Here is a 24,797-nt window from a genome sequence, read left to right as displayed (position 1 = left end):
ACGATCGATCTCTTTTTTCAACTTCCAACACTTCCCTCGCATTATTTCAAATGATTTAAACCGCTTTACGCGTCCCTTTGAACAATTCTCGAGATCTCAGGAACGAGGCATTTTCTTTCCGAGAAACAAAAAAAAGATCGCTTGCAATCTAACAATAGGACAAATTTGAGATAATTTGAGGTAACCGTTTGGAACGAACCCATGGGAAATGCGTTTTGCGGTGATATACACGTTTTAAGTAAAGTGTATGATTTTTAGTTTTACCATTTATTAAATATTTTCATAGATATCATTGCACACGCGCAGGCCCGAAACGGAAGAGGAAGAGAAATAACGCCAAGGAGAGACATCGTGAAAAGTTCGAAGGACGGATTCAATCTCGCATGAGTCTACAGTAGCATGTCTTTTAGTCTTCCCCTCGTTGCGTCTCCTCGTTGTTGACGGGAGGCAGAGGGTCGACGAACTAGCCAATCGTGCGCGAGCCCGTGCACCTGAATTCTAATGAGGGCCCACCTGGGTATATATGAGCTTAACCACCGCATCGAGCACGATTTTTCTTCGACTATCCGGTCACCACAAAGGTGAGTCTTAATTTTATTCCTTTTATCGAACGGATTCTGGCCTTCGTCTCTCGTATTGCTTCTTCTTTCTCTTCTTTCTTTCCCTCCCTCCCTCCCTCCTTTCTTCCTCCCTCCCTCCCTCCTTTCTTCCTCCCTCCTTTCTTCCTCCCTTTCTCCTTCCTTCCTTTCTTCCTCCCTTTCTCCTTCCTTCCTTCCTTCCTTCCTTTCTTCCTTCCTTTCTTCCTTCCTTTCTTCCTTCCTTCCTCTCTTCCTTCCTTCCTCTCTTCCTTCTTTCCTTCCTTTTTTTCTTCGTTTTACGATCGATTGAAAAACATTCTCCTCTCCAAAAATATTCCTATCGTCGAGGCCAATGTGCTCGGAGCCGGTCTAGCGAGCGAATCAAAAAATGCATTGAAGAATGCTGCATGATATTGTATGCAAATCGATAGACTAGCTTGTAGGCGCATCATTGAAGCGAAACATTCGAAATATGCGAGTAAATTGTCCGTCACCTCGTTAAAAATAAAATCGTTTGAATTTGATGAGATATGGTACGAAATTTGAAAATGTCGTTCCAACCATCGTCGCGCAAATTTTTTTCAAATCTTGCTTCGGGTCTCAACTGCGAATCGAGGTTTACGAGATGTCGCGGGTAGGGATGTCGAGGGGGCTGTTGGGAGAGATATATAGGCAGAGAGAGAGAGAGAGAGAAAGAGAATAAGAAAAAGAGAAGAGAATTTCTACCAGTGCGTTGTTCTACCAACGTGCTCCACTCCCATATTTTCTGCCTCTTTTTTCCTTTTCTCTCTTTATCTTCTATTCGAACGAAGGTCAGATTTAAGCTAAGAGAGCGTGTGCCCCCCTGACAAATTTTTGACACTTAACAAACTCGTCGCATTTAGTTTCATACTCGGTTAGATAAAAGGAAATAGAATCGTTTCATTGAAGTTTATCGACTGCGTATTGTCTTGTTCTTTTTGTACTCTACGTAGAATGAGCACAAACAGAACTCGAACGAACCGATGCATCGCGCATTTTAATTCGCACAAAGTGCACAGATGGAAATCAATGTATACTTTGACAAAAAGAAGATAGACAGAGAAAAGACATTCCTTCTTCGGTAATCACATCGCTGCGCCGCGGCCACCATGATGTTCGTCAACCACGCGGATTATTATTGTCCCTACGAACAACAGAGCCAAGGACGGTCTTTGATCTTCCTTTTTCTCAACAACAAGCTCCCTTTGTTCGCTGTCGGTGTCTTCGCGAAGCGATTTTTTTTCCTTTTTCTTACAAAAGAAGAGTTCTCTTTTTGTAAAAAAAAAAGTACATATACTTACATATTTACATTATAAAATAATTCGAGATGCAGTCTCGAGAGAGCAGACATATTAATGTCATCGTTTTTTCAACGAAATTTATTGTTGGAAAAGGAACAGGAAAAAATCTCAAGTACCTTTGTCACATTGTGAATGATTTACTCGGTTACGTTCTTCGCGAGTATGCTTTTTGAACGCGTTTCAAAGTCCTTTCTCGTTGATTACCTGCGCGTCGATTTGGCTTGGACTCGTCTTCGTTCGTAAGAGGTATAAAAAAGATAAAGAAAAAAAAAGAGAACGAGAGAGATAATACGGGCAAGTCTACAAAGACTATGATTCACAATGATGATACTCGGCGATACACCGTGAACAATTTACCGATATTCATTTTTTTCATAAAAAACAATAATTTTACTATTCGTATTGTTTGGGGAGAAAAGAAAAAAGCAATCGTTCGTTGCCGTTCGAAGCTCGTATTGAATTATGAAATTCCTCGTTAGTTTCCTTTCGCATTTCTCCTCGGAGTTTAAACGTTACGGTAAATTCTAGGATTCTGAGTCTGAGAGAACTCATCGATCGTCACCGATTTTCACATATGTATATGTATATGTATGTATCCTACCGGGCAAACCGGTCGGTCATTTTAGATCGTTCCCGCCGCTTGCCGTGGCAATCGGATAGATAACTTGCCCCCGCTGGATTTTTTTTGTCTTCCAAATTAAACCGACCAATCGCACGTAGTCGAGGAAGATTCACCATTCACGAGATCCAGAGGCGCGTCGATCATCGTTCGAGAAGGACGTTTACCGTTCCTGTTATCGGCTTAAAACAGATTTGAATCGATTGTCGAGATTGAGTGCTCATAAGTGTTTCGTTGCTTTATTTAAATACATTTTAATCTAGATTCTCGACAATGCGTAAGATTAAATCATGATGTACTCGCTCATAATTCGTTCTTCGAAATTTCCATAAACTCTTAATCTATTATATTTTCACAGAGAGATAAGAAGCAAGTGCAACATTAACGAAACCACACTACGTGCAATTAATTCAATTATCACCCGTTGACTCAACGATCATTTATTGTTTTTCTTTTCTTTTCTTTTTTTTTTTTTCTTTTTTTTCTAGCTTTGAGAATGACGCCCTCGACGATGAAACTCTTATTTTCCCTTTCCGTTTTTACAATCTGCTTGGTCTACGCATCTGCGGGTAAGCATTTACTCGCATATGACGCATTCTAGATAAGATTTAAAATGTAATATTCAATATCGAAGAGACCGAGATCGCGTTCGATGTGTGCCAATCTATAGAAATCTTGATATTTCTCTGAATCAGATACGAACGCCAGAGTTGTTTGTTACTTCAGCAACTGGGCGATATATCGACCTGGCGTTGGAAGTTACGGCATCGACGACATCCCAGGGGAATTATGCACACACGTGATCTATTCCTTCATTGGCGTGAGCAATGTTACCTGGGAAGTACTTGTCTTGGACGAGAAGCTCGACGTTCAGAAGGGTGGCTTCAAAAATTTCACCCAACTCAGACAGAAGTATCCTCATCTGAAAACTGAAGTCGCGCTCGGCGGTTGGGGTGAAGGTGGCAAGAAATATAGCAACCTCGTTACGGTGAAACAACGCAGAGATACCTTCATAAAGAGCGTCGTTGGTATGTTCTCTCTTAAATCTCTCCTTTAATACGTAATCATGGTGTCTAGCATTAAAAATCTGCCATGCTATACAATTATTACACCGTATATAGTTATTTTATGACATTTTCCGAAATCATTCGTTCCTATTGAAGATTTCATGTACAAATACGAGTTCGACGGTTTCGATCTCGACTGGGAATACCCTAGTGCTACGGACAGGGGTGGCAAATTCTCCGATAAGGACAATTTCTTCTACTTCGTTGAAGAACTTAAACGTGCTTTCGATAAAGAAGGAAAAGGTTGGGAGATCACAATGGCTGTACCTATGGCCAAGTTCCGTCTCGACGAAGGTTATCACGTTCCAGAATTTTGCAAGTGAGTATATTATTCCTCGCTTTATTTTCCTTCCCTAATAAATACATTCACATCGTTATCCTCGTATTCAGGTACCTCGACGCGATACACGTTATGTCTTACGATCTTCGTGGAAACTGGGCTGGATTTGCTGATGTCCATAGTCCCCTTTATAAGAGACCGCACGACAGTTATGCGTATGAAAAACTCAATGTGGTAGGTTGATACTACACGTTGATACGTTTCTATGTACGACGATTGTTCATACATAATATAGTGCATGAAGAGAAAAGCCAATTATTCTCTGATCACAATTGCCCTTTATTTACACAGCATGATGGTCTTTTGCTTTGGGAGGACAAAGGATGCCCAGCGAACAAATTGGTCGTAGGTGTGCCTTTGTACGGTCGTACGTTCACACTTTCGCGTGGTAACACGAATTACAATCCAGGAACCTACATAAACAAGGAAGCAGGTGGTGGTGATCCTGGTCCGTACACACAGGCTAGAGGATTCTTAGCATATTATGAGGTAATTTTGCATAGTTTACGCAAGTACACCTATATGCCAATAATTTTCTTTCTTTCATATAGTAAAACACAGTTAAGGCGAACTTAACACGATCTCCATTATTTAGATTTGCACGGAAGTAAATAATCCTAAATCAGGATGGACAAAGAAATACGACTCCATTGGAAAGGTACCTTACGCTTACAAGGGTAAATATATTTTTTCAATAAAGATATAAATTCATGATTGGACAAGCAAGTTTCGTGGAAGACGAATGACTACAAATTCTTTTTTTGTGTAGAAACGCAGTGGGTTGGTTATGAGGATGCCGACAGTGTTAAGATAAAGATGGACTTTATTAGGGAAAATAGCTATGCCGGTGCTATGGTTTGGGCAATAGATATGGACGATTTCACCGGTCTCTGCGGAGAAAAGAATCCTCTTATGAAAGTAATTCACGATGGCATGAAGGGATATAAGGTCCCTAAGAAAGAGCATCACTCTACGCCTACCGTAAGCGAATATGATTTTAAATGTATAGGAGATTAAATGATTAATATCGCGTTTTATTTTCCTGCTTAGCCTGATTGGGCAAAACCACCAAGCACGACGAGTTCCACGGTAGGATACAGCACGAGGGACACTGAAGAAACAACTCGCCCAACTGTGCCAATAAATCCAGGCTCCTCTTCTAAACCACCAGTCGATGATAATGAAAATGTTGTTTGCAAAAGCGAAGAATACATTCCTTCGAAAAATTGTGCTATGGTACGTATCGTAACTTCAGCGTCATTAAAAATGACAACTTAATGACGTACAAAAGCTTATTTCGCATTGAATGTGAACGTTTATAAATTAAAGAAAAAAAACAAAACAAAAGAAAACAAAACAAAAAACAAAACAAAACAAAGAAAAAAACAAGAAAAGAAAAGAAAAATACCCAGACGATCTTCCTCAAGACGGCATCTCAAGTTTGACCATCTTCATTCTCTTCCCACATCACCACCATTACTGCTCAATTTACTTCTATCATATATACTTCATATTTTTTTTTCTTTTTCTTTTTCTTTTTTATAGTACTATCGATGCGTCTTCGGAATTCCGCAAAGGCTTCAATGTCAACATGGTTTAGTCTTCCACACTAGCATGCATGTTTGCGTCTGGTCTCAAAACGCCGACCGCGAAGAGTGCAGAACTCAATAAATGAATCAATGATATTTTAGTATAGAATATAAGAAGAAATTACACTCTTTTGTATAAAGGGGCTGGGAGAAGGGAGGAAAAAAGAAATACCTATCGAATAATAAAATTTTTACGCGTATAATACTCTACCTACCTATCTTCCCGTCGAAATCGCATTAAAGAAACATTTTATGGAATAATTCGTTAGCGCTTTATAATTATGACTGTGACACGAGTGGGCATCAGATGCAAGTAAATATATCGTTACGAAAATTTTATTTAAATAATTAAAACAAGGAAGTCTAATACGCGGACCAAGGAAAACAAACGATACGGCATAAACGCGAGACGAACATTGTAAACTTTTCCTATGGTAGCTTCAAAAATGTAATCTAGTGAATAAAAAGACACCGAAAACCGGTGTCGCCGCAGTTGTGCGGTTGGCACGACTGACGCATTACGTCGTTTTATAGAACACACGAAAGCATGCCGAATGTTTTTCTCGTGAAGATATAATATGACTGAAAAAGAAAAAATAAATAAAACAATGGAAAAAATTTCATTACTTGTATAAATTTATTTACTATCTACATTTAATTGTTCTATATATGCTCCAAGAGAATTTGTTCAATGTGAATAAAGGCAATGATTGTCGGACACTCATGGATTAGGATAAAGATACTTGAACCAGTTTAGATTGCATAATGTACATGATCTTGAAGAGAACAAGCTATAGGTTAAGCGCGTCCTATTATATTATAGAAAATAAATTCTGATCTAGCTCACTTCTAGTTACTACCACTTGCTATCGTCTAATAACAAAAATGGCGCACACGATGGCGAGATCGAGACTCGGACTATTTGCATTTAAATATAATAATCGAGTGAAACCGCGAATCTTAGTACCTTTAAAGTATCAACGATTATGTTTCCATACAAACTGGATATTAGATGGTATGCAATTTATAGTGAAATATTCGAATTTATATTACGTTTAAGTATCACCATGAGGTTAAGATCTTTAAGTAAACTTTTAATAAATTAATTGGAGATTATATTCATAGAATGAAAATTCTATTACACGGGCGTGTTTACCTTACAAAAAGTTTGTTAAATACATCTTTTCCCCAATTGATATTACCATTGCATATCTATGATTATGCAATCGAATCAGAACTTGATATTGCCCTGATCAAAACTGTCAAAAAAATATATTTAAAGGTTAATTATTTAATTTAATTATACTTATACTCATAGCAAAGGGCAAAGAATTATTAATGCCATCGTTATCGCCAACCATGGAAACTGGCACGATCGTTAAATGGTTAAAGAAGGAAGGTGACAAAATTAGCCCTGGAGATGCCATTGCCGATATTCAAACTGATAAAGCAGTGGTGGCTATGGAGGTAGAAGACGAAATAGTCCTTGCAAAAATTCTTGTAAGAACATTCGATTCATCTTTCCGTATCTATATTCTATCTAGTTTCTCTTAAAGAAATACTTTTCCATATATATCTTTTGTTATTAGGTGCCTGAAGGAACTAAAGATATTAAAGTAGGAACATTGATTGCTCTTACTGTAGACGAGGGTGAGGATTGGAAATCAGTAGAAATGCCTGATGTTTCCGCAGCTATTGCTGCCCCGACACCTTCTGCTCCTATTCCACCTTCAAGTCAACCAAGTGCGTCAGCCCCACCGGGACAGTAAGTAAAAACCGATATAATTAAAAATAGATATAAATTAAGGTGCATTCTTAAAAAAAAAAGAGAATTAAAATGTACAATTTTTGGATAGCCGCAAAATATATCGTTAATATCTATATTTCTTTCAGGCAAAATATTTCCATGCCTGCACTTTCTCCAACCATGTCGTCAGGTACAATTGTAAAATGGTTAAAGAAGGAAGGTGATGAAATAGAACCAGGAGATGCAATAGCCGAGATACAAACTGACAAAGCTGTAATGACTTTTGAAATGGAAGATGAGGCTGTACTCGCAAAGATTTTAGTAAGTTAAAAACTTAAAAAATCCTATTCTTATTTATAGCATAATGTTGTCTTTTATTCGTTTACGTACTTCTTAATTTTTCATAAAAGGCACCCGAAGGTAGCCAAGTGGATGTTGGTCAATTAATTGCCATTACAGTAGAGAAGGGAATGGATTGGAAGCAAGTTGTCATTCCGCAAATGCTTAAGGTTGTCCCTAGCGTTGTCCCTGCAGTTGCAAAGCCCAGCGAAAAAGGACAGTGCGTATTATCATTAAATATATGGTCAAAAAGTAGGAAAAATACCTAACTTTCATTTTATTTACACATAAATATATTTACACGTTCATTATTTTCATAGGGTATATGGATTGGCAGTCAAACTATTGTTAGAGCAATACGGTTTAGATCCAAATTCTATCAAGGGTACTGGTCGTCCTAATCGAATTCTAAAAAGTGATGTGTTAGCATACATACAAGCAAATAATATAAAAAAGGTTCAGCTTGAAACTGGTGAATATATTTTTCAAAGTTGCACTCTTTTAAGAAAATCTATTTACCATCTCTAATTTTACCATTTCTAATACCTTGTAGCTACGCCGGCAAAGGTCGAACAAGTTAAAAAGGCACGTCCTACGGTACCAGGTCGTCCATCAGCTTACGAAGACATACCCGTATCGAATATTCGAAGTGTTATCGCGAAACGTCTTGGAGAGTCCAAAGTATTTTTTTCTCGCGAACATATTTTTCACATATATCATTCTTTCTTTTTTTTCTTTAATTAATCTTACATCTGCTAAAACAAATCTCTCTTTGCAGTCAAATATACCTCATTCTTACTCGTCTATTGACATCAAAATTGACAAACTGCTCGAAATTCGAAAGCAATTAAAGGAGGACGGTATAAATGTATCGGTCAATGACTTTATCACGAAAGCTGTAGCTCATGCGCTTGTCGAATGTCCCAGTATCAACACCTTATATACGAATGATAAAGTAAGGGTACATTGAATAATCAGGATTGAAGATAATATAAAAACATTTATAATATATTCTCTTAGGTTGTGCGCCCTCCAAACATAGATATTTCTATAGCAGTTGCGTCTCCTACGGGTCTCATTACGCCAATTGTATTTGATGCGGCATCCAAAAGCTTATTAAACATTTCTACGAACATTAAAAAATTAGCCGAAAAGGCAAAAGCTGGAACTTTGAAGCCACAGGAATTTCAAGGAGGATCATTTACGTAAGAATAAAGAAAAGATTTGAATTAATAATATGAAATATATTCTAATGTAAACGCGCAAATTCATTTGGAAATTTACACTTTTTAGAATATCCAATCTGGGAATGTTTGGTATTAAAGAATTTTCCGCCATTATAAATCCTCCGCAAACCGCGATCCTTGCTGTTGGAACAGGACACCCGGAACTGAGTAACTTAATAAAAAAAAAAAAAGTCAAGTTAACATTACTACAACATGACAAAATTATATATTATTTTAGGTGATTCTTTAAAAACTATCACCAAGATGATAACAACATTATCATATGATAGACGTGCCATTGCTGAGGACGATGCAGCTGACTTTTTAGCAGTACTGAAAGCTATATTAGAGGATCCAGCTTTTCTTGCTATTGGAAGAATCCAAGCTCTGAGACATATGAACGATTAAGCATAGTAATATAGTTATCTTCTCATTTAATTGTCACTTGTCATAAAACTTTTATATATATAATTTTCTTTTTTCTTAGCAATGTACATACAGTAAGGAAGGGAGGACGATAATAAGATTTACAAACATGTTGCATAAATCTTAAAGTAAATTTAAATAAAATTCGAGTATAAATAAATGAACGGAACGATGATATAAACTAATGCCGTTTCGTGGTGTCATATTTAAACTATGCTCGAGAAATAGTCTTTCGTTTCGATCTTATCGTCTGCTAGTCACCAAAAGGATTGAACTTGCGATATAATCATCAAAGAAGATTTTAGAATGATAGTCGTATTTACTGCCAAGTACAATGATATGTTAACCGAAAATATTTCATTATGATAATTGTAGGAAACCATATAGAAAATCAAAAAAATACGAGATTCCAAGAGATTGATATTAACTTTTATAAATTTGCAAATGTGTATATGTGTGTGTGTGTGTGTGTGTCTAGAAATCATTAAAACTCGGCATTTATAATTTCATTGTTTCTTTTCCAAATCTGTTCAAAATGAAAAAATTGATAAATAATATTCAATCGGGGTTTACTATATGCAACTTTTTGTGCATTAATAATTGCGTGTGTCGTATAATAAATTGCTTTTGTGCAACACGCGAGCGCGTGTGTGTATGTGTGTACATACATACATACATACAACAAACACAGAAAAGCACGCGCGATATCACTCTTCTGTTAACAAGACACACACGTAATACCGTTGCAGGTTTAAAATAATTTAAGTATAGAAAATAATGTTGACATGCAATGCCATGTATATAGGTTTTAACGGTATTACAAGTGCTTTTTATCTTCTTGGTGTAAAACAAGGAAGAAGTATGTAAAGTTTGTATATGCGTGGATTATAATTTGTGTCAAACAAATATCATTGGCGTAATGTTAAGACCAAATCATTGTCTTATATTGTAAATAAAATATTTATTGTTTAATATATTTTTCTTAGATGTACTACTATTTTTATAGTAAATTGTATACAAAAATTTCTGTCACACATTAACTCGATTGTTAGTTTATGCGCGTGATCTGTATGATCTAAAAAAGCTTATATAATGCATATGCATCGATGCAATAGACAGTATTGTCGGGACAGTGTTTTCACTTTTAATTCATATTTCGTCGATACCTGCCATTGAAGTCACACACGCTACGAGCAAATGATAGTGAACGGGCTTAAACAATTTTTAACAATTAACACAGGAAGGAAAAGGAGGATAGGATAACTTGCAACATAATTACTGAAAAAATCTATAATTATAGTTACAATGAAAAGTGGACAATCTTATAATATTTATTCGATTAAAATGCATTAACACTGATAAAATTCTGATAAAATGACATATCTATTCATTCATTTAAGGCACAAACTCAAAAATTTGTAATTTTCTTAAACTTTCTAAGATACAACAAATACGAGAGATAAACAACCACCCAGAGCATGGCCGTAAGTAAATCATTTAATCCTTTATATCCGGCAGCATTAATATAATTGTATGTTGGAATATAAATCCCTCCTTCTTTATAGAGAGAAAGATCAATGAATAATAGTATGGAACTAAATTCAATAGTTTACTTATCACAGTCGTGATTTTTATTGAAGTTTAGTGCTTAAATTTTGATCTCTGATCATTAGATATTGATTAGACCAATCATTCGTATAATTTTATTATAAAATTGGCACATCCTTATAAATATTATCGATATGCATTACTTATATGTACAAAACTACATTATAAATCTTATAAGAATAGGATATATTTGGTTAAGCGATATTATACTCGCTGTGGATGAAGATATTTCTCCAAAAAACGAGCGTATTATCGAGCGTGAAAAAATTCTATAAAACTAGTAGTATATGCTTGTGTATAATTTTTCAAAAGTACACCTATATTAAGCAGTATGTATTGTACTATTCAATACTCAGTTAATAATACATTCATATAATTGTAACGTTAAACTGAGCATTTCAATTATTCACAGAATCTTTTGTATTTCCTTTTAATTAAAATGCTCTTCCTGTATCTTCTAAAGTGTAACATTAGAAGATAAAAATAATTGCACTTTGTATTTTGCAATTGAAAATATGCGAAGGAAGTATTAACTAAGTATTAAAAATGAAAATTGACACCCATCCTTATACGTTTCACCATTGAAAGTATTCCTAACATAAGTACAATAATTCTTTACTTTATGGTATAAAATAATATATGTCATCTGTGCCTTCGATATATTCAGATAATAATGGTTTATAATATAAAATAAAAATTCAAATATATATGAATATATAAAGTGCTCCATACAATCAATATTTGAAGTGACATTATATTAAGTTACATATAAGCACAATTTTAAAAATATAATGGTTTTTTTTCTTTCCTTTAAATGCCAGGTTATGCATGTAATATATTTATATCTAAATTAAAGAATACATTATAACTGATAAAATACTATGTCGCCACACAGTATATGTATATGCACATGTGTATATTGCACATAAAAGATACTTCATAATCTCATGTTTGTAAATAACATTTTTCAAAAGAAAAGACAATAATATATTATAAACATTATAAAGTACAAAATACTTGTTATTAGAACTCATGTATTTCTATTACATTCCATATTTCATCACTCTTAAACCCAAATCCTGGATTTTATTGACATCCATAATACTGTTTTTTGTGTTATCATGTTTTCTTTATAAGGCCAGATTTAAAATGACGGATTTATACACACACACACAAACACACACACACACACACATATACCTCCATCATACATATGTACATACACACATACATATATTTAAAAGAGGTTTCTGAATTGGTCGCACGTAAAGAAGAAACTGTCAATACAGTAACGACGATAAACAATTTTTGCATTGATAATATTTTAACGTTCCCATTTTCCCAAGAAAAAAAAAAAAAAAAACTTTATATATTCTAGTGCCTAGGAAAATCGTTTGTTAAAATAATTGTTAGCACCGTTGTGCTCATTTCAAAATTATAAAAAAAATTATTTGCGTTACAATTATTTAATTATACACTTTATGGAGAATTCTTTGAGCAGCTTGTATCAATGGCGTTAATGTAGTCAATTCTGCACAATTATCTAAGAACGGATGAGAAAGCAACTCATCTGCGGTTGCTCTTTCATCCACTTCCACAGCAAGGCACCTTTCTAGAAAGTTTTGAAACGTAGGACTAAGCGATTCCCATCTCGGAATGGAAGGTTTGCCAATAGCAGCAATTAAGTATAATGCTCTTAGTGCCGTTTCTTTCATATAAGGTGGCTCACCTTCGATCATCTCTATGGCCATTATGCCAAGAGACCAAATGTCGACTTTCTTACCGTACTGTTTTCTTGTCACTACTTCTGGTGCCATCCAATAAGGAGAACCCACCATAGTTTGTCTCTTTTCGTCACCATTAATATTGGCGCAGAAACCAAAATCTGTTACTTTCACAGCTCCATTCATACCCAAAAGCACATTATCTGATTTTATATCCCGATGAATAATACCCCTTTTATGTAGAAAACTTATTGCTTTCAAAACCTCTCTACAGACAGCAGCAATTTGTGCCTCCTTCATAACAGTCTCGGTAACAACGTCCGTAAGAGGTCCACCTTCTAACAATTCCATGACCACCCATAAGTGATAATCTAAAAGATATGCATCTAAGAAATTAACTAAATTGGGATGTTGAAATTCTTTAAGAACTTTGATTTCAGTCAATATAAGTTCCTTTTTTGGTTGCTTAGATAAGTCAATATCCTTTATAGCTACTTTCTGATTACTTTCAAGATCCATTGCTACAAATACTGTACCAGAAGCACCAGCACCAACTTCCTTACTTCTGTCGAATTTAAGAGTAGGATTACCCCTTTGACAAATAGATCTAAGCTCATCAAATACCTCTTGGTCACTCAGTTTTACGCAACTATAATCAGTTTTTCTACGTAATACAGGACTTTCTTCTGTTTTTATATTGTAATCTTGTTCTTCCTCCTCTTTCTCTATTTCTTCTTGAAGTAAACTATCATCCTCAATATTGTAAACTTTAAGATCTTCAAGAATTTCTGTCAATGTCTTTTCAATCCTATCGTTCCTATCTATGATATTCTTCGACGCTGGCTTTGACACTTTATTGACCTTAGGAGGAAGTTCCGGCAAAGGTCGTATTTGGCTGTCGGTAGAGCTGGCAGAATTAGAACTATCCGAGTCACCAGATTGATATTTCTTAGTCAATATTTTGTCGATTTCTTCCGATTCTTCCTCTATAAGATTCTCGGTGACAAGCGCTTTAAATACTTTCTCCTGTGGTTTACGTTTAATCGAATAATTGTAAAACTTGATCGCTTGCAGTGCTGCCGCAGGATTTTCGTCCTGTTCGGACTTTGATATCTGTGTGTTGAGAAAGCGTATCCAAGGAAGTGGTAGGCCCTCCAATTGACCCGTTTCTGCATTTTTACTGACATGAAACTGATGGGAAACGTTCGTAGGCAAGCCTATTTCTGCCACTGTCTCGACATTGCAACTTTTCTTCTTCGAAAAAAATTTGGTTATGTTTAGGCTCATTTTCGCGCGAAATTCCGCGCTCTTCCAGAATTTTTCCCTTATTATTTCTCAAAGTATTGCGAAACGTATTAAAAGATCGACAATAGGTAATACTAAAGGGCAATAATCCTTTCGATCCAGATTATCATTGTATCTTTCACGAGTAACGTCACTCCTTCCTTATCCCGATATCTTCACTTGCATTAACTTGTCTTTCTTCTACTTGATTCGCCGCTCCGCCCAAATTTTTCTACCGGTCAGTGTTACCATCGAATGAACCTGTTCTTACCCTAGATTTGTTCTTGTCTAGTGACATTCGATTGGATCCATAATAAAATTATATCTTTTACTCATGACCGAGACCGGCGGTTCTCCTTTCTCATTGGCGATCGCTTATACGTCATTTCTTTCTTTTTTCTTTTTTTTTCTCCAATAACATAAAGTTTATAAAAACATATCATTTAACGAAAGAAACATCGAAGAAAAGCTTAAGAATCAAGAAAGTTCGATTAATTATACTTGAAAATTGTTGATATTATAATAATCGTATAAAATTTTACGAATTTTGAACGTAGAAAGAAAAATCGGCATTACGTTATATTATGACATACCACTTCTGAATGATAACGATTTTTTTTTCGAGAAATCAGCTAAAGGCAGTTATGTCGATAGAATACACATATCTACGTATCTACAATATTACAACGGTATTTCTCACAATTATATACAGTATCAGATTATATATAAAATTGTTATTTTAATTCTTTATTTAACCTTTTTAGAGTTGCAAAAAAACACGATAAAATTATTCGATCCTTTGTTAACTTATTTTTCGCGAATGCGCATGTATTCTCGAATGGGGGAAGGGTTGCCTTCAATCATGGCCGCGATTTTAAAATAAGTCACAGAATGTCAGACCTACGCGTCTGATAGATGGAAGATATAACAAGTGTGACAAGGTCAATTTGACTTGGATTTCAAACGCTTCGCTAGGAAAAGAGAAACTGAAAATTAATTTAATAGCAAGTAACGCATTATGCGATAAAGAAGTCTTCTGTGTTTTATAAACGAAATGTTTTAATAATAATCAAAGGTTATTATTGTCGTTGGTTTTCTTTTTACAAAAAGAAAACTTCGTTTACCTTTGTCGTGAAAAAACGATCGAAAAAGAAAATTGATAACTCGTTATTCATCCTTGAAACGAGCACGTCTCGAGGACGCCATATTGATTTTACCACCATTATTTTCTTCCTGTGTGAACTTGGCCGTGGCCGTACGCCCGCTGACAAAAATGGCCGATTACGTTCGTGGTAGTGTCATTTTGTAAGCTGTTGTAGGCAGTCGCTGCATACGTTGCGCGGATTCGAGTACGTTTCTGAGAAGACGTATATGAGAGGAGGACTTAGGCGGAGACATCAGTTTCACAGGGTGTTAAGTTTTTCGCCTGCCCGCGAGTGTGCGCTTGCGTGCGGCGTGCGTGCGTGCGTGCGTGCGTGGGTGGATGTTCTGCAAGTTAACGCGCGCGCGCGTATCTTCCCCCGTGTGTGTGTGTGCGTGTGCGCGGCCCTTTGCGTGTACGTGTGCGCGCCTATGGTGGTTCGAAAATTTTTCATTGTTAAAAAAAAAGAAAATATTTTTTGTCTTCACGGCCTTTTCCTTTTAAGCGAGGATTAAACGATCGTATCGAGGAGCGTTCAAACAAACTCTGTCCATACCTGTACTCTATCTATATCTGTAACGTCAACGAAATAAATAATGGCGAATCTAAGACAGACACCGCTAACGTGCAGCGGACATACGAGGCCCGTCGTACATCTTGCCTTCTCCGATGTCACGGAATCCGGATATTATCTCATTTCAGCGTGCAAAGGTAATTTCAAATCGAAATATTCCATTTCGACGGTCCAAATTTGATAATAATCATCGAATTCCTTTCGCTCTTTTTTTTTCTCGTTTTACAATCACAATCGTCTCGATCACCTTGGCCCAATTCCGTGCGTAGAGTAACGTCGAACGACTACTCTCAATGTTTTACGGTTGTTCTCGATCAAATTGAACTTCTTACATTTCTCTTTGTTTAGAGATTTTATGTTTCTCTTTTATTTCCTTTTCTATATCCTTATATTATTATCTGATTGTATTTGAATTGTTTCAGATGGTAAGCCAATGTTACGGCAGGGTGACACAGGAGATTGGATTGGCACATTCGAAGGCCACAAAGGAGCAGTATGGGGTGTTGCCTTGAATCCACAGGCCACAAGAGCGGCAACTGGTGCCGCAGACTTTAATGCAAAAGTTTGGGATGCCATTAAAGGGGAAGAGGTTTATTCTTTTCAACACAATCATATAGTTAAATCGGTTAATTTTAGTTCAGATTCAAATTATTTATGTACCGGCTCCAATGAGAAGCTGGTGCGTATATATGATCTCAATCAGCCCGAAGTAGCACCACAGGTAGGGATTGGGAATATATATAATAAAATATCTATCATAAAATAATATAACACATATATAACTGCAAATGATGCAAGGTTATTTTCTTATAGATTTTCTCAGGTCATACAAGTGGAATTAGGCACGTTACTTTCTTCAAGGACAATACTGCATTGGTTTCTTGCGCCGATGATAAAACATTAAGAGTTTGGGATAGGAACAGTGGTCAAGAAACAAAGAGGCTAGACTTTCCTGCTATCCCAAATTCTATGGAAGTGTCTAAGGATGGCAATATTATCACAACTACTCATTCCAATATTGTTACTTTCTGGGACAGTAAAGAGTATGTCTATGTTAACAATTATTAGTCTGGGATAGAAAACATTTACTATCGTTTATTTTTCCTACATTGCTAAATGTTTCAAGGTTTATGCGACCCTCTACCATATTTTACGCTTAGTTTACATGCGCATGACTTTTAAGCTCAATTAATTTCCTTGTCATGTATTTGTAAATTCATTGCCAATACGTCAGTTCACCTTGGCCCAATAGAAAGTTTTTTCCTGTATATAAATTAAATGTCGCGTGTCTCGATGCTTATGACACTCTATTTTTTTTCTTTTCCTTCATCTTTTTTCTTTTCTCTTTTTTCTATTTTTTCCTTTTTCTATTTTTCCTTCTTTTTCCTTTTTTTTCTTTTTTTGTTTTTCAATAACTACTTCGTAACAATATTTCGTTATAATATATAAGTTATCTTTTCTTTTTTAGATTAACTAAAATACGTGACTTCACAGTGCCAACCCAAGCAAACAGTGCCAGCTTGCATCCTGACTGCAGCATTTTTGTATGTGGTGGTGAAGATTTAAAAATGTATAAATTCGATTATAGTACAGGTGCAGAAATAGGTATGTATTTACTATAAAATTAAAACACTGTAATGTTTCTTATTAAATTTTACTAAGCTCATATACATTTTTTATCGTATAGAATCATTCAAAGGACACTTTGGATCAGTACACTGTGTAAGATTTTCGCCAGATGGAGAACTTTATGCTAGTGGCTCGGAAGATGGAACTTTGAGATTGTGGCAAACAACTGTCGGCAAAACTTATGGATTGTGGCGTTGCGTTGAGCAAGCACCGACTATTCAAGAAAGTGCTACTGTTATTAATAACAAACAAGAAGTTCCTGCCAGCTAAATGCATTTTTTTATTATTTACAATCTATGATGACGAATTCGCGAAACGAGAATGAAGGCAAAATGTTAAGGAAAAAACAAGAAGAAAAAAAAGAATCTCTTATCCTGGAAAATATATCGAAAATTTTTTTCATCTCCAATTTATCATCAAAATATATTTTGTAAATAATGCATTTTTTGAGAGGTTTCGTACCTCAGCGAGTGGTTTTCTGAAGTTACAAAAAAGACTAAATGAAAAGGACCAAATTTTTATAGTCTAGCAATTATCTACATAGACGCGGGACATTCATTGCTATTTATATTAGAACAGAAAACCGAAGAAGAGAGAGAGAGAGAGAGAGAAAGAGAGAGAGAGAGAGAGAGAGAGAGAGAGAGAGAGAGAGAGAGAGAGAGAGAGAGAGAGAGAGAGAGAGAGAGAGAGAGAAGGAAACATTTACTAACGTTGTACACATGTCATTATTATAATATCACAAAATTAGAGGTGTAATACGGAAAACAAAAGACGATCAAATAATTCAATTTTGTGTTGTTATTTCATAATACCTTCCGTATATAACATAATAATTGCCTATATAGAAAATCATAATACAAGTTAAAATGACTCCACAAAAATTCATCAATTTTAATAAATTTGACAATATAGGAAATTAATTATTTTCTTCTTTTTCTTTTTCTTTCTTTTTTTTAAATCGCGAATATAATACGCGTAATAATGTATTATACAATAATTGCAAAGAAATTATTTTAGTTTACGAATATTCACTGAATTGACCCTATTATTTTCAATGATTTTATTTTATAAAATTTCAAGCAATTATTAAATCATATTTTACTAGAAGATGGATTAAAAAATGTATCTGCATCAATACTTAAATTAATATTACACTTTAATAAATTTTGTTGCGTATTATTATGTATATAAACATTTCATTGTAAAATATTATCTGCAAAATTAAATTAAGTGATATGCACTGTTCTGCCATATTGCACTTGAACCATCAAGGTTGAAGATGAGACTAGACTCAAAGTTGAAACTTAATTACGATGGTGTCTTCGTCATATGTCAGAATATAGGTTCTCTCACAACTATCCATTTTGCATGTTCGATTGGGATAATGATAAGTTTATATGTATGTATATACAAATAATTGAATAATATATTTCGTGATAATAACGGAATACTGTTATTGTCAAACTGATTTTCTAATCTTTTGAAATCTTTTATTCAGAAGTAATCTTTTATTCAAGCAAAAAGCATTTACACACAACACGAACATATATTATACTTACATATATATAATTATTATAAAAAGGAATATATATATATATATATATATATATATATATATATATATATATATAATTTCTAAAGATATAATGAATAATGAAATTAAATAAAATAATCTATCTATAATATATCACCGTTGTGAGACAGGAGAAGTGAACAATATTGAAAGATAGAAAAAAATCATAGAATATAATAAATAACTTTTGATTGAATTTAAATATAGCCATTAGCTCGATAATATTTGCGTTTTTTATTGCATATCGCAAATAATATTGATTTGTAAGTCTCACCACAAGGAGGTTGCTGCATACGGAGACCCAACTGTTAATAAAAATCTTATAAATTTTTTAAAATAAAACAATAACTGCAGCTGTAAACATGATGACTAATAAATTAAAAGTATGCATATTCTTAAAACATCCTAAGTAACAATAAACTTTCTATAATTTTAAATTTATCGTGATAAAATTAGAATAAACATGTTCATTAATAAAATATGTAATTAAAACGGAATCAATCGATGCCTTCCGTAGGTCTTTACTCGTTGAAATATTGTATACAAAAAAAAATCTTTTTCCTATCCTTGAGAGAGTCCGAATGACCGAATGTTTGTTTTATTTTCAGTCGGAGAATTTCTTGGAAATATACAAGCTAATGCGTATCTCCTGGTTGAATATTACCTATTTCTATTATCAAAATAAGATAAATTTACTTGTACTCATACGAAGAGAAGATCATATATAAAACTGGCGTATTTGATTTTGTTTTATTCTAGCTTGTTGAATTCTTGCATATCTGAAAAGTATACGATCATATTAAACAAGATAAGATTAAAAGTGTGTGCATTTGTATGTGTGTACGGAATATCCATAGATTTGTATATAAGTAAGTATGTGTGTGTTGTATATATATATATATTACTGTATATATATATATATATATATACAGTGAAAGACGAAAATATTTAAACACCATGATATATTTGAATAAATCGGTATGTATTTCGATTGCTCATGAATAAAAAAAATTTTTTTTTCCTGTTACGTTTCACTTATTGTAATTAATAAAGATATATAATTTAATGTATCTGTGTTTAGCTATTACAATTTTGCATGCATTATAGACGAAATATTGTTAATCAAAACTAACAAAGTTAAACATTAAAATTCGATAGGTATAACTCATAAACACGAAAAAAAGTTTAAATAACATACTTTCGATAATTTTATAATTATTTAAACGATGTATAATGTATAGGGGATACAATGGATAGTATCATCGCATTAATACTACATTGCTCGTAACACGAGTAATACATAAAATGATTTTAACTTAATATTAAATTCATTTTAATTAAGAATCTCAGAGTTGTTGGATACACGTATAATATCGATGAAAACGAACGATAGATTGACTTTGACGAATATCGAAACAGTTTTCTATTGCCTTCTGAAGGGTAACCATGGAAATTCTCTCTTTTCGTAGAGTTAAATTTAAATAAATCATTATTTCGATAATTTTAGAATTTTATACGAATATACGAATTTGAAACATACGCAGATTATAACTAACTAGAATTTAAACAATAGCAATAGAATTTAAACATTACGTAGCTCGAAACGTAAATATTAAAAAGAAATATAAATGAATATTTAAATAGTGTTAAATTTTCAATATAATATTATATGCGCTTCTTATGACGCATTGAACTTGGAATATTTTTCTTTCAGCGTGCGTTGATCATTTAATGTCAACAAGGACCTTTGGAAAGACAATGCGAGTTACCACGACACGTCAGTATCTTTCCGTACGCCGAGGAGTAAACGTCGAAATAGAATCTTTTCGTATCGCTACATTCAATCATCTTACAGATACGAACATTTTATACTTATTTAAACAATGTACAATGTACTCGGAGTATTATGAAGTAATAATTAAACAATATTACATTACGTAAAGCGTCGCATAGCGCGTTAGATAGAATAATTTACTTTCAACTTTCGTCGATCGATGACATCAACAAGAAGGACCATTGGAAGGACAATGCGAGTTACCATGTCGGTCTTCTTTCGTACTCCGAGAAATAAACGTCAAAATGCACTCTCTACGTACAGCTACATTTAATCATCTGACAGATACGACTATTATCTAATTATATATTAAACAATGTATAATATATGCGAAATGCGATAATGCAATATTTAAGCAATGGTATATTCTGTTAAAGATCGTATAGCCTTTAAGACCCGTCCATAATGGAACCGACATAGAATAAAGTAATATTTAAACAATAATACATTAGTTTAAATATTTAAAAAGACGGAAACGAGCTAGAGTTTTGTAATAATTTTAATATAAAATTCCTCTACTTTTAATAAATAATAATTTTAGTCACGTAATAGTTGACGTAATGTAAACATAAACGGATTTTTTTTTAATTTTGATGATTGCTGAATTAGTTATCTTTTATATTCCGACGAGTGTACATCGTAACTTTCTCATTATAAATGAAAAAATTTATAAATTAATATTTTCAATAATTTTTTAATTATTTAAACAATCTGCAATGTACGCGGAATAGAATAAATTAATATTTAAACAATAATACATTCGATTAATTAAAAAGATGGTATCGCTCGAGAAACTAAAAATAATTTTAATTTAAAATTACAATATTTTAAAATTTTGATTTAGAAGTAATTTAAAATAGTTTTAATATAAGATTCCCATACTTAAAAATTTTATTTTGGGGTTATTGAACTTGTGCAATATAAACATAAACGGTCGGTTTTGATTAACTTTGAAAATTACCGAGTTAGTTTACCTTTGTACTCCGAGCAGTGCACATTGATTCTCTCTTTTTCTAAACGCGAAATTTTATAAATTAATAACCGGTAATTTTATAATTATTTAAATAATCTTTAATTTACGGCGCATAGAATATATTTTGTAATAGTACATTTATTTAAACATTAAAAAGATGTAAACGCGTGCGGGACTTAGAATAATTTTAATATAAACTTCTGTTACTTTAAAATTTTAATTTTGGGGTAGTTACCTCGTGGAATATAAACATAAACGCCCTTTTTCTTAATTTCGACAGTTATCGAGTTAGTTTTCTCTTACATTGCAACGAGTGAGGATTGGAATTCTGTCTTTTTATTGACTTGGACGATTATCGGATAAGTTCTCCTTTATCCTTTGACGAGTAAATATCAAAAGTCTTTCAGGATATCTTTGTTGCAAATACCAACGAATATTTGAGGTAAATATATTTTTATATCGATTTATACGCGAGAATACGGGCAGGATAGGAAGAACATTGGCGCGCGTGTCGGCGGGCATAGGAGTGGGTGTTCTCGGACGCGATTAAACTTCGTTTGGTTGCTCGCGACGAAACGCGGATTATAGAGTCACTTTTATTCTAACATTCACGTGGGTATTCGAGCGCGATTAAAGGTCCTACCGTGAACTTCGTTTTATTTGCTCGACAATTTGATTAGATTATTACGCGAATGCGTATATTAGAGTAGAGTCAGCGTTATTCTAATATACACGTGAGTGTCGCGAATGCGATTATAAGTCCTACTGAGGACTGCGCTTTTATTGTTCGAAATCCGGAAAGCATGAATGGCCGTGCTGAATAATCCGTGATGTCTGTGGTTGAGGGTGTCGAACGGTGGAGCTATCGGTAAGAGAGGTCTCATACACTTCCAGTTAGCTGAGAAGCCCCAAAATACCCGAATTGGAAAGGCGTCACGGATCGGTACCGTGGAACGTAGATTTTAGAGTAGAGTCATCGTTAGCCCGCGGGTCTCCATATGCAACAACTTCCACGTAGTAAGACCTGGGTCGGTATTACTTGCGAAGTCTAATTCTAAATTATATAACGCAAGTACTACCGAGCGAATGACTGCATGTTTTTACGCGTTTTCAAAATTTGTTCTTTTCATATCTTACTAGACATTCATTTATATTTTATTAATCGTATTTTCTGCTTTTATTTTTGCGATCCTTTGTTCGGTTTTTTTACGAGGTTCTAGTTAATAATTGATTAGCTTTCATTTCAGGTTATATTAGATTTTCAAATATTCGCATAAAGTTTATCGAGGATTATGCCGAACGGATGCGCGGAGAATAATACTGCAAATATTTTTGCGATGAACGATGGATATCAGAAACAGTACATATTTGTACGATAGATACCAGCTCGATATGCCTTCATATTGTCCTCGTTGAGTTCAGGTAATCTGTAGATTTTTTCTAACATACATCCTTTTCTTATATACCAATGATAGTTAAAAACGCGAGGTCGCGATCGCAAATTTAGAAATTGTCGCTTTTAAAAGGTATTCAGGAAAATGAAATCAATTTGCTGAGCAGTTTTCCAATTGAGAAGAAAATCATGTAGATTTGGTAATAGTAATGAAGCGCGTAGTATATGTTTTATTATTGTTTTATGCAAACAATACGAAAGATACTAAGAATAGAACCAAGCGTGTAATAAAAATGAAACGTGGCTACACGCTTGCTTGGGTAAAATATGATACTCTTTGTTACGATCCGACCGTCATTTTTCTTACAAAGACGTAACAGTAAAACTTTCAGAATCGCGTTAAGAGGAAAAAAAACATAACAAAAGAAGAAGACCAACCGACAAGACGCTTACATCGGTGTAATCTTGTGTAGAGATATACCATTGAATCGTTTTTATTCGTGCTTGGTATCGATGTTTTCAACAGTTCCTTTTAATCTAGAATTATTGGTGATAATTACAAGTAACTTAGTTTTTCATTTACGTATTTAGCCGAATAATTTATATTTTATTAATAGTATTTTCTATTTGTACCAAAATCTAGCTCGATTTTTCACGATTGAATTAAGAAAACATCTTTCGAGAAACCTCATTCCAGAGTTATTGTAATGGATCACGGTTGGAAAAAAGTGAACAACACTAATTGCATCGCTCAATGATTTAGAGCGATGAAGAAAAGAAAGAAATGTCGGAAGATGCGATAGAGTTGATAACGGACATCTCGTTGATTCCTGGATTCTGTTAAAATTAGAGTGGGATAATGCAGCTATATTTTTCTCTATCGAAAGAAGGACACCCTCCCCTCCTTCGGGGTTATTGCCTTTATATAATAATGTACAACAATTGATTCCTCACCTTCGGGCATATTTGTTACGTCGTTCAGAAACTGGAAAGTAAAAAGAAAATTATTAGTATCATTGTTGTAATAAAAAAGCGTTAAAAATATTTTAAATGTTTGGTGTAAAAATAAGTATATGTAATCTTTAAAGAAACAAACTATTGTTTATTTAAAAAAAGTAATATATAAACAGTTCTTGCGCATCATCTAGCGAGAACGTTGTCGCAGTAGTCGCCGGAGAACTCATTGTTCGTAGTTTCTCTCCGCCCTCTTCTGCAATTAGACTATAGTCGCTGCAACCCCCTTCTGCAACTAGACTGCAGTCGCTGGTCCCTCCCCTTCTACAACTAGACTGCAATCGTAGTTCTACAGTGTAGAAGGGGAGGGACCAACGACTGTCTAGTTATAGAAGGGGGGACCAACTAGACTGTAGTTGTTGGTCCCCCCTTCTATAACTAGATTGTAGTCGCAAGGGTTTCCCTTTTCTGCACCGAACTTGTAGTCGCTGGAGTCACGTACGAATTCGGAGTTTCCCCTTGTTGCATCCATTATTGAGTCGTAATTCTGTTCTTACATATTTAAGTTATTTATTTTACATTAACACGTTGAACGTTTTAATAAATTTTAATACTTATAAATTTTTCGGGCGAAGAAATGCTTTTCAGCGCCATGTGGGGATTACAGGTGATTCCCAATAAGAAAAATTCATGAAACAAGTATATACATCTCAACTTATCGGTTGTAAATCATTTTTCAACATAATATGTAATACATAATAAAAAATTCATGGCGGCGACAAGCAATTGATGTAAAATTGGCGTTAACATGGCATTCTACGTGTTAACACATTAAATTTAAATTATGTCAACACATT

General features: G+C 34.2%; 4 protein-coding genes across 8 annotated transcripts; 3 read left to right on the top strand and 1 right to left on the bottom strand.

Annotated features, from left to right (window-relative positions):
- Positions 1 to 332: 332 nt before the first annotated feature.
- On the top strand, positions 333 to 5,715 carry LOC124954404 (endochitinase). Of its 4 annotated transcripts, XM_047507317.1 has the most exons (11): positions 333 to 581; positions 2,878 to 2,888; positions 3,008 to 3,088; positions 3,215 to 3,547; positions 3,683 to 3,905; positions 3,977 to 4,100; positions 4,218 to 4,415; positions 4,522 to 4,603; positions 4,696 to 4,907; positions 4,977 to 5,162; positions 5,472 to 5,715. In XM_047507317.1, exons 1-11 carry the CDS (start codon positions 502 to 504, stop codon positions 5,595 to 5,597), a joined length of 1,656 nt encoding a protein of 551 aa, XP_047363273.1. In that variant the 5' UTR covers positions 333 to 501; the 3' UTR covers positions 5,598 to 5,715. The 4 variants fall into 4 exon arrangements, with proteins under 4 accessions (XP_047363273.1, XP_047363274.1, XP_047363275.1 ...); XM_047507318.1 differs by lacking the exon at positions 2,878 to 2,888 and having other exon boundaries at positions 334 to 581; XM_047507319.1 differs by lacking the exons at positions 333 to 581; positions 2,878 to 2,888 and adding an exon at positions 2,542 to 2,796.
- A 199-nt stretch (positions 5,716 to 5,914) lies between these two features.
- Positions 5,915 to 10,244, top strand: LOC124954403 (dihydrolipoyllysine-residue acetyltransferase component of pyruvate dehydrogenase complex, mitochondrial-like). Its single transcript, XM_047507316.1, has 12 exons — positions 5,915 to 6,530; positions 6,834 to 7,015; positions 7,105 to 7,280; positions 7,409 to 7,583; positions 7,673 to 7,821; positions 7,922 to 8,073; positions 8,155 to 8,282; positions 8,380 to 8,556; positions 8,622 to 8,806; positions 8,895 to 8,995; positions 9,066 to 9,240; positions 9,315 to 10,244. Exons 1-11 carry the CDS (start codon positions 6,401 to 6,403, stop codon positions 9,233 to 9,235), a joined length of 1,725 nt encoding a protein of 574 aa, XP_047363272.1. The 5' UTR covers positions 5,915 to 6,400; the 3' UTR covers positions 9,236 to 9,240; positions 9,315 to 10,244.
- Positions 10,245 to 10,562: 318 nt separating this feature from the next.
- Positions 10,563 to 14,114, bottom strand: LOC124954406 (serine/threonine-protein kinase PAK 1). 2 transcript variants are annotated; one of them, XM_047507322.1, is made up of 2 exons: positions 12,645 to 14,114; positions 10,563 to 12,473 (listed from the first exon to the last, which is right to left on the bottom strand). In XM_047507322.1, exons 1-2 carry the CDS (start codon positions 13,870 to 13,872, stop codon positions 12,328 to 12,330), a joined length of 1,374 nt encoding a protein of 457 aa, XP_047363278.1. In that variant the 5' UTR covers positions 13,873 to 14,114; the 3' UTR covers positions 10,563 to 12,327. The 2 variants fall into 2 exon arrangements, with proteins under 2 accessions (XP_047363278.1, XP_047363277.1); XM_047507321.1 differs by having other exon boundaries at positions 10,563 to 14,112.
- A 625-nt stretch (positions 14,115 to 14,739) lies between these two features.
- Positions 14,740 to 17,900, top strand: LOC124954412 (serine-threonine kinase receptor-associated protein). Its single transcript, XM_047507344.1, has 5 exons — positions 14,740 to 15,721; positions 16,007 to 16,305; positions 16,398 to 16,627; positions 17,053 to 17,189; positions 17,272 to 17,900. The coding sequence occupies exons 1-5, from the start codon at positions 15,607 to 15,609 to the stop codon at positions 17,481 to 17,483; spliced, it is 993 nt and encodes a 330-aa protein (XP_047363300.1). The 5' UTR covers positions 14,740 to 15,606; the 3' UTR covers positions 17,484 to 17,900.
- The last annotated feature ends 6,897 nt before the right edge of the window (positions 17,901 to 24,797 follow it).

The sequence above is a fragment of the Vespa velutina genome, chromosome 15, assembly GCF_912470025.1.
Source record: "Vespa velutina chromosome 15, iVesVel2.1, whole genome shotgun sequence".
NCBI classification, from domain to species: Eukaryota; Metazoa; Arthropoda; class Insecta; order Hymenoptera; family Vespidae; genus Vespa; species Vespa velutina.
The sequence above is the reverse complement of the archived record's forward strand: the minus strand, read 5'-3'. Positions and strand labels throughout refer to the sequence as shown.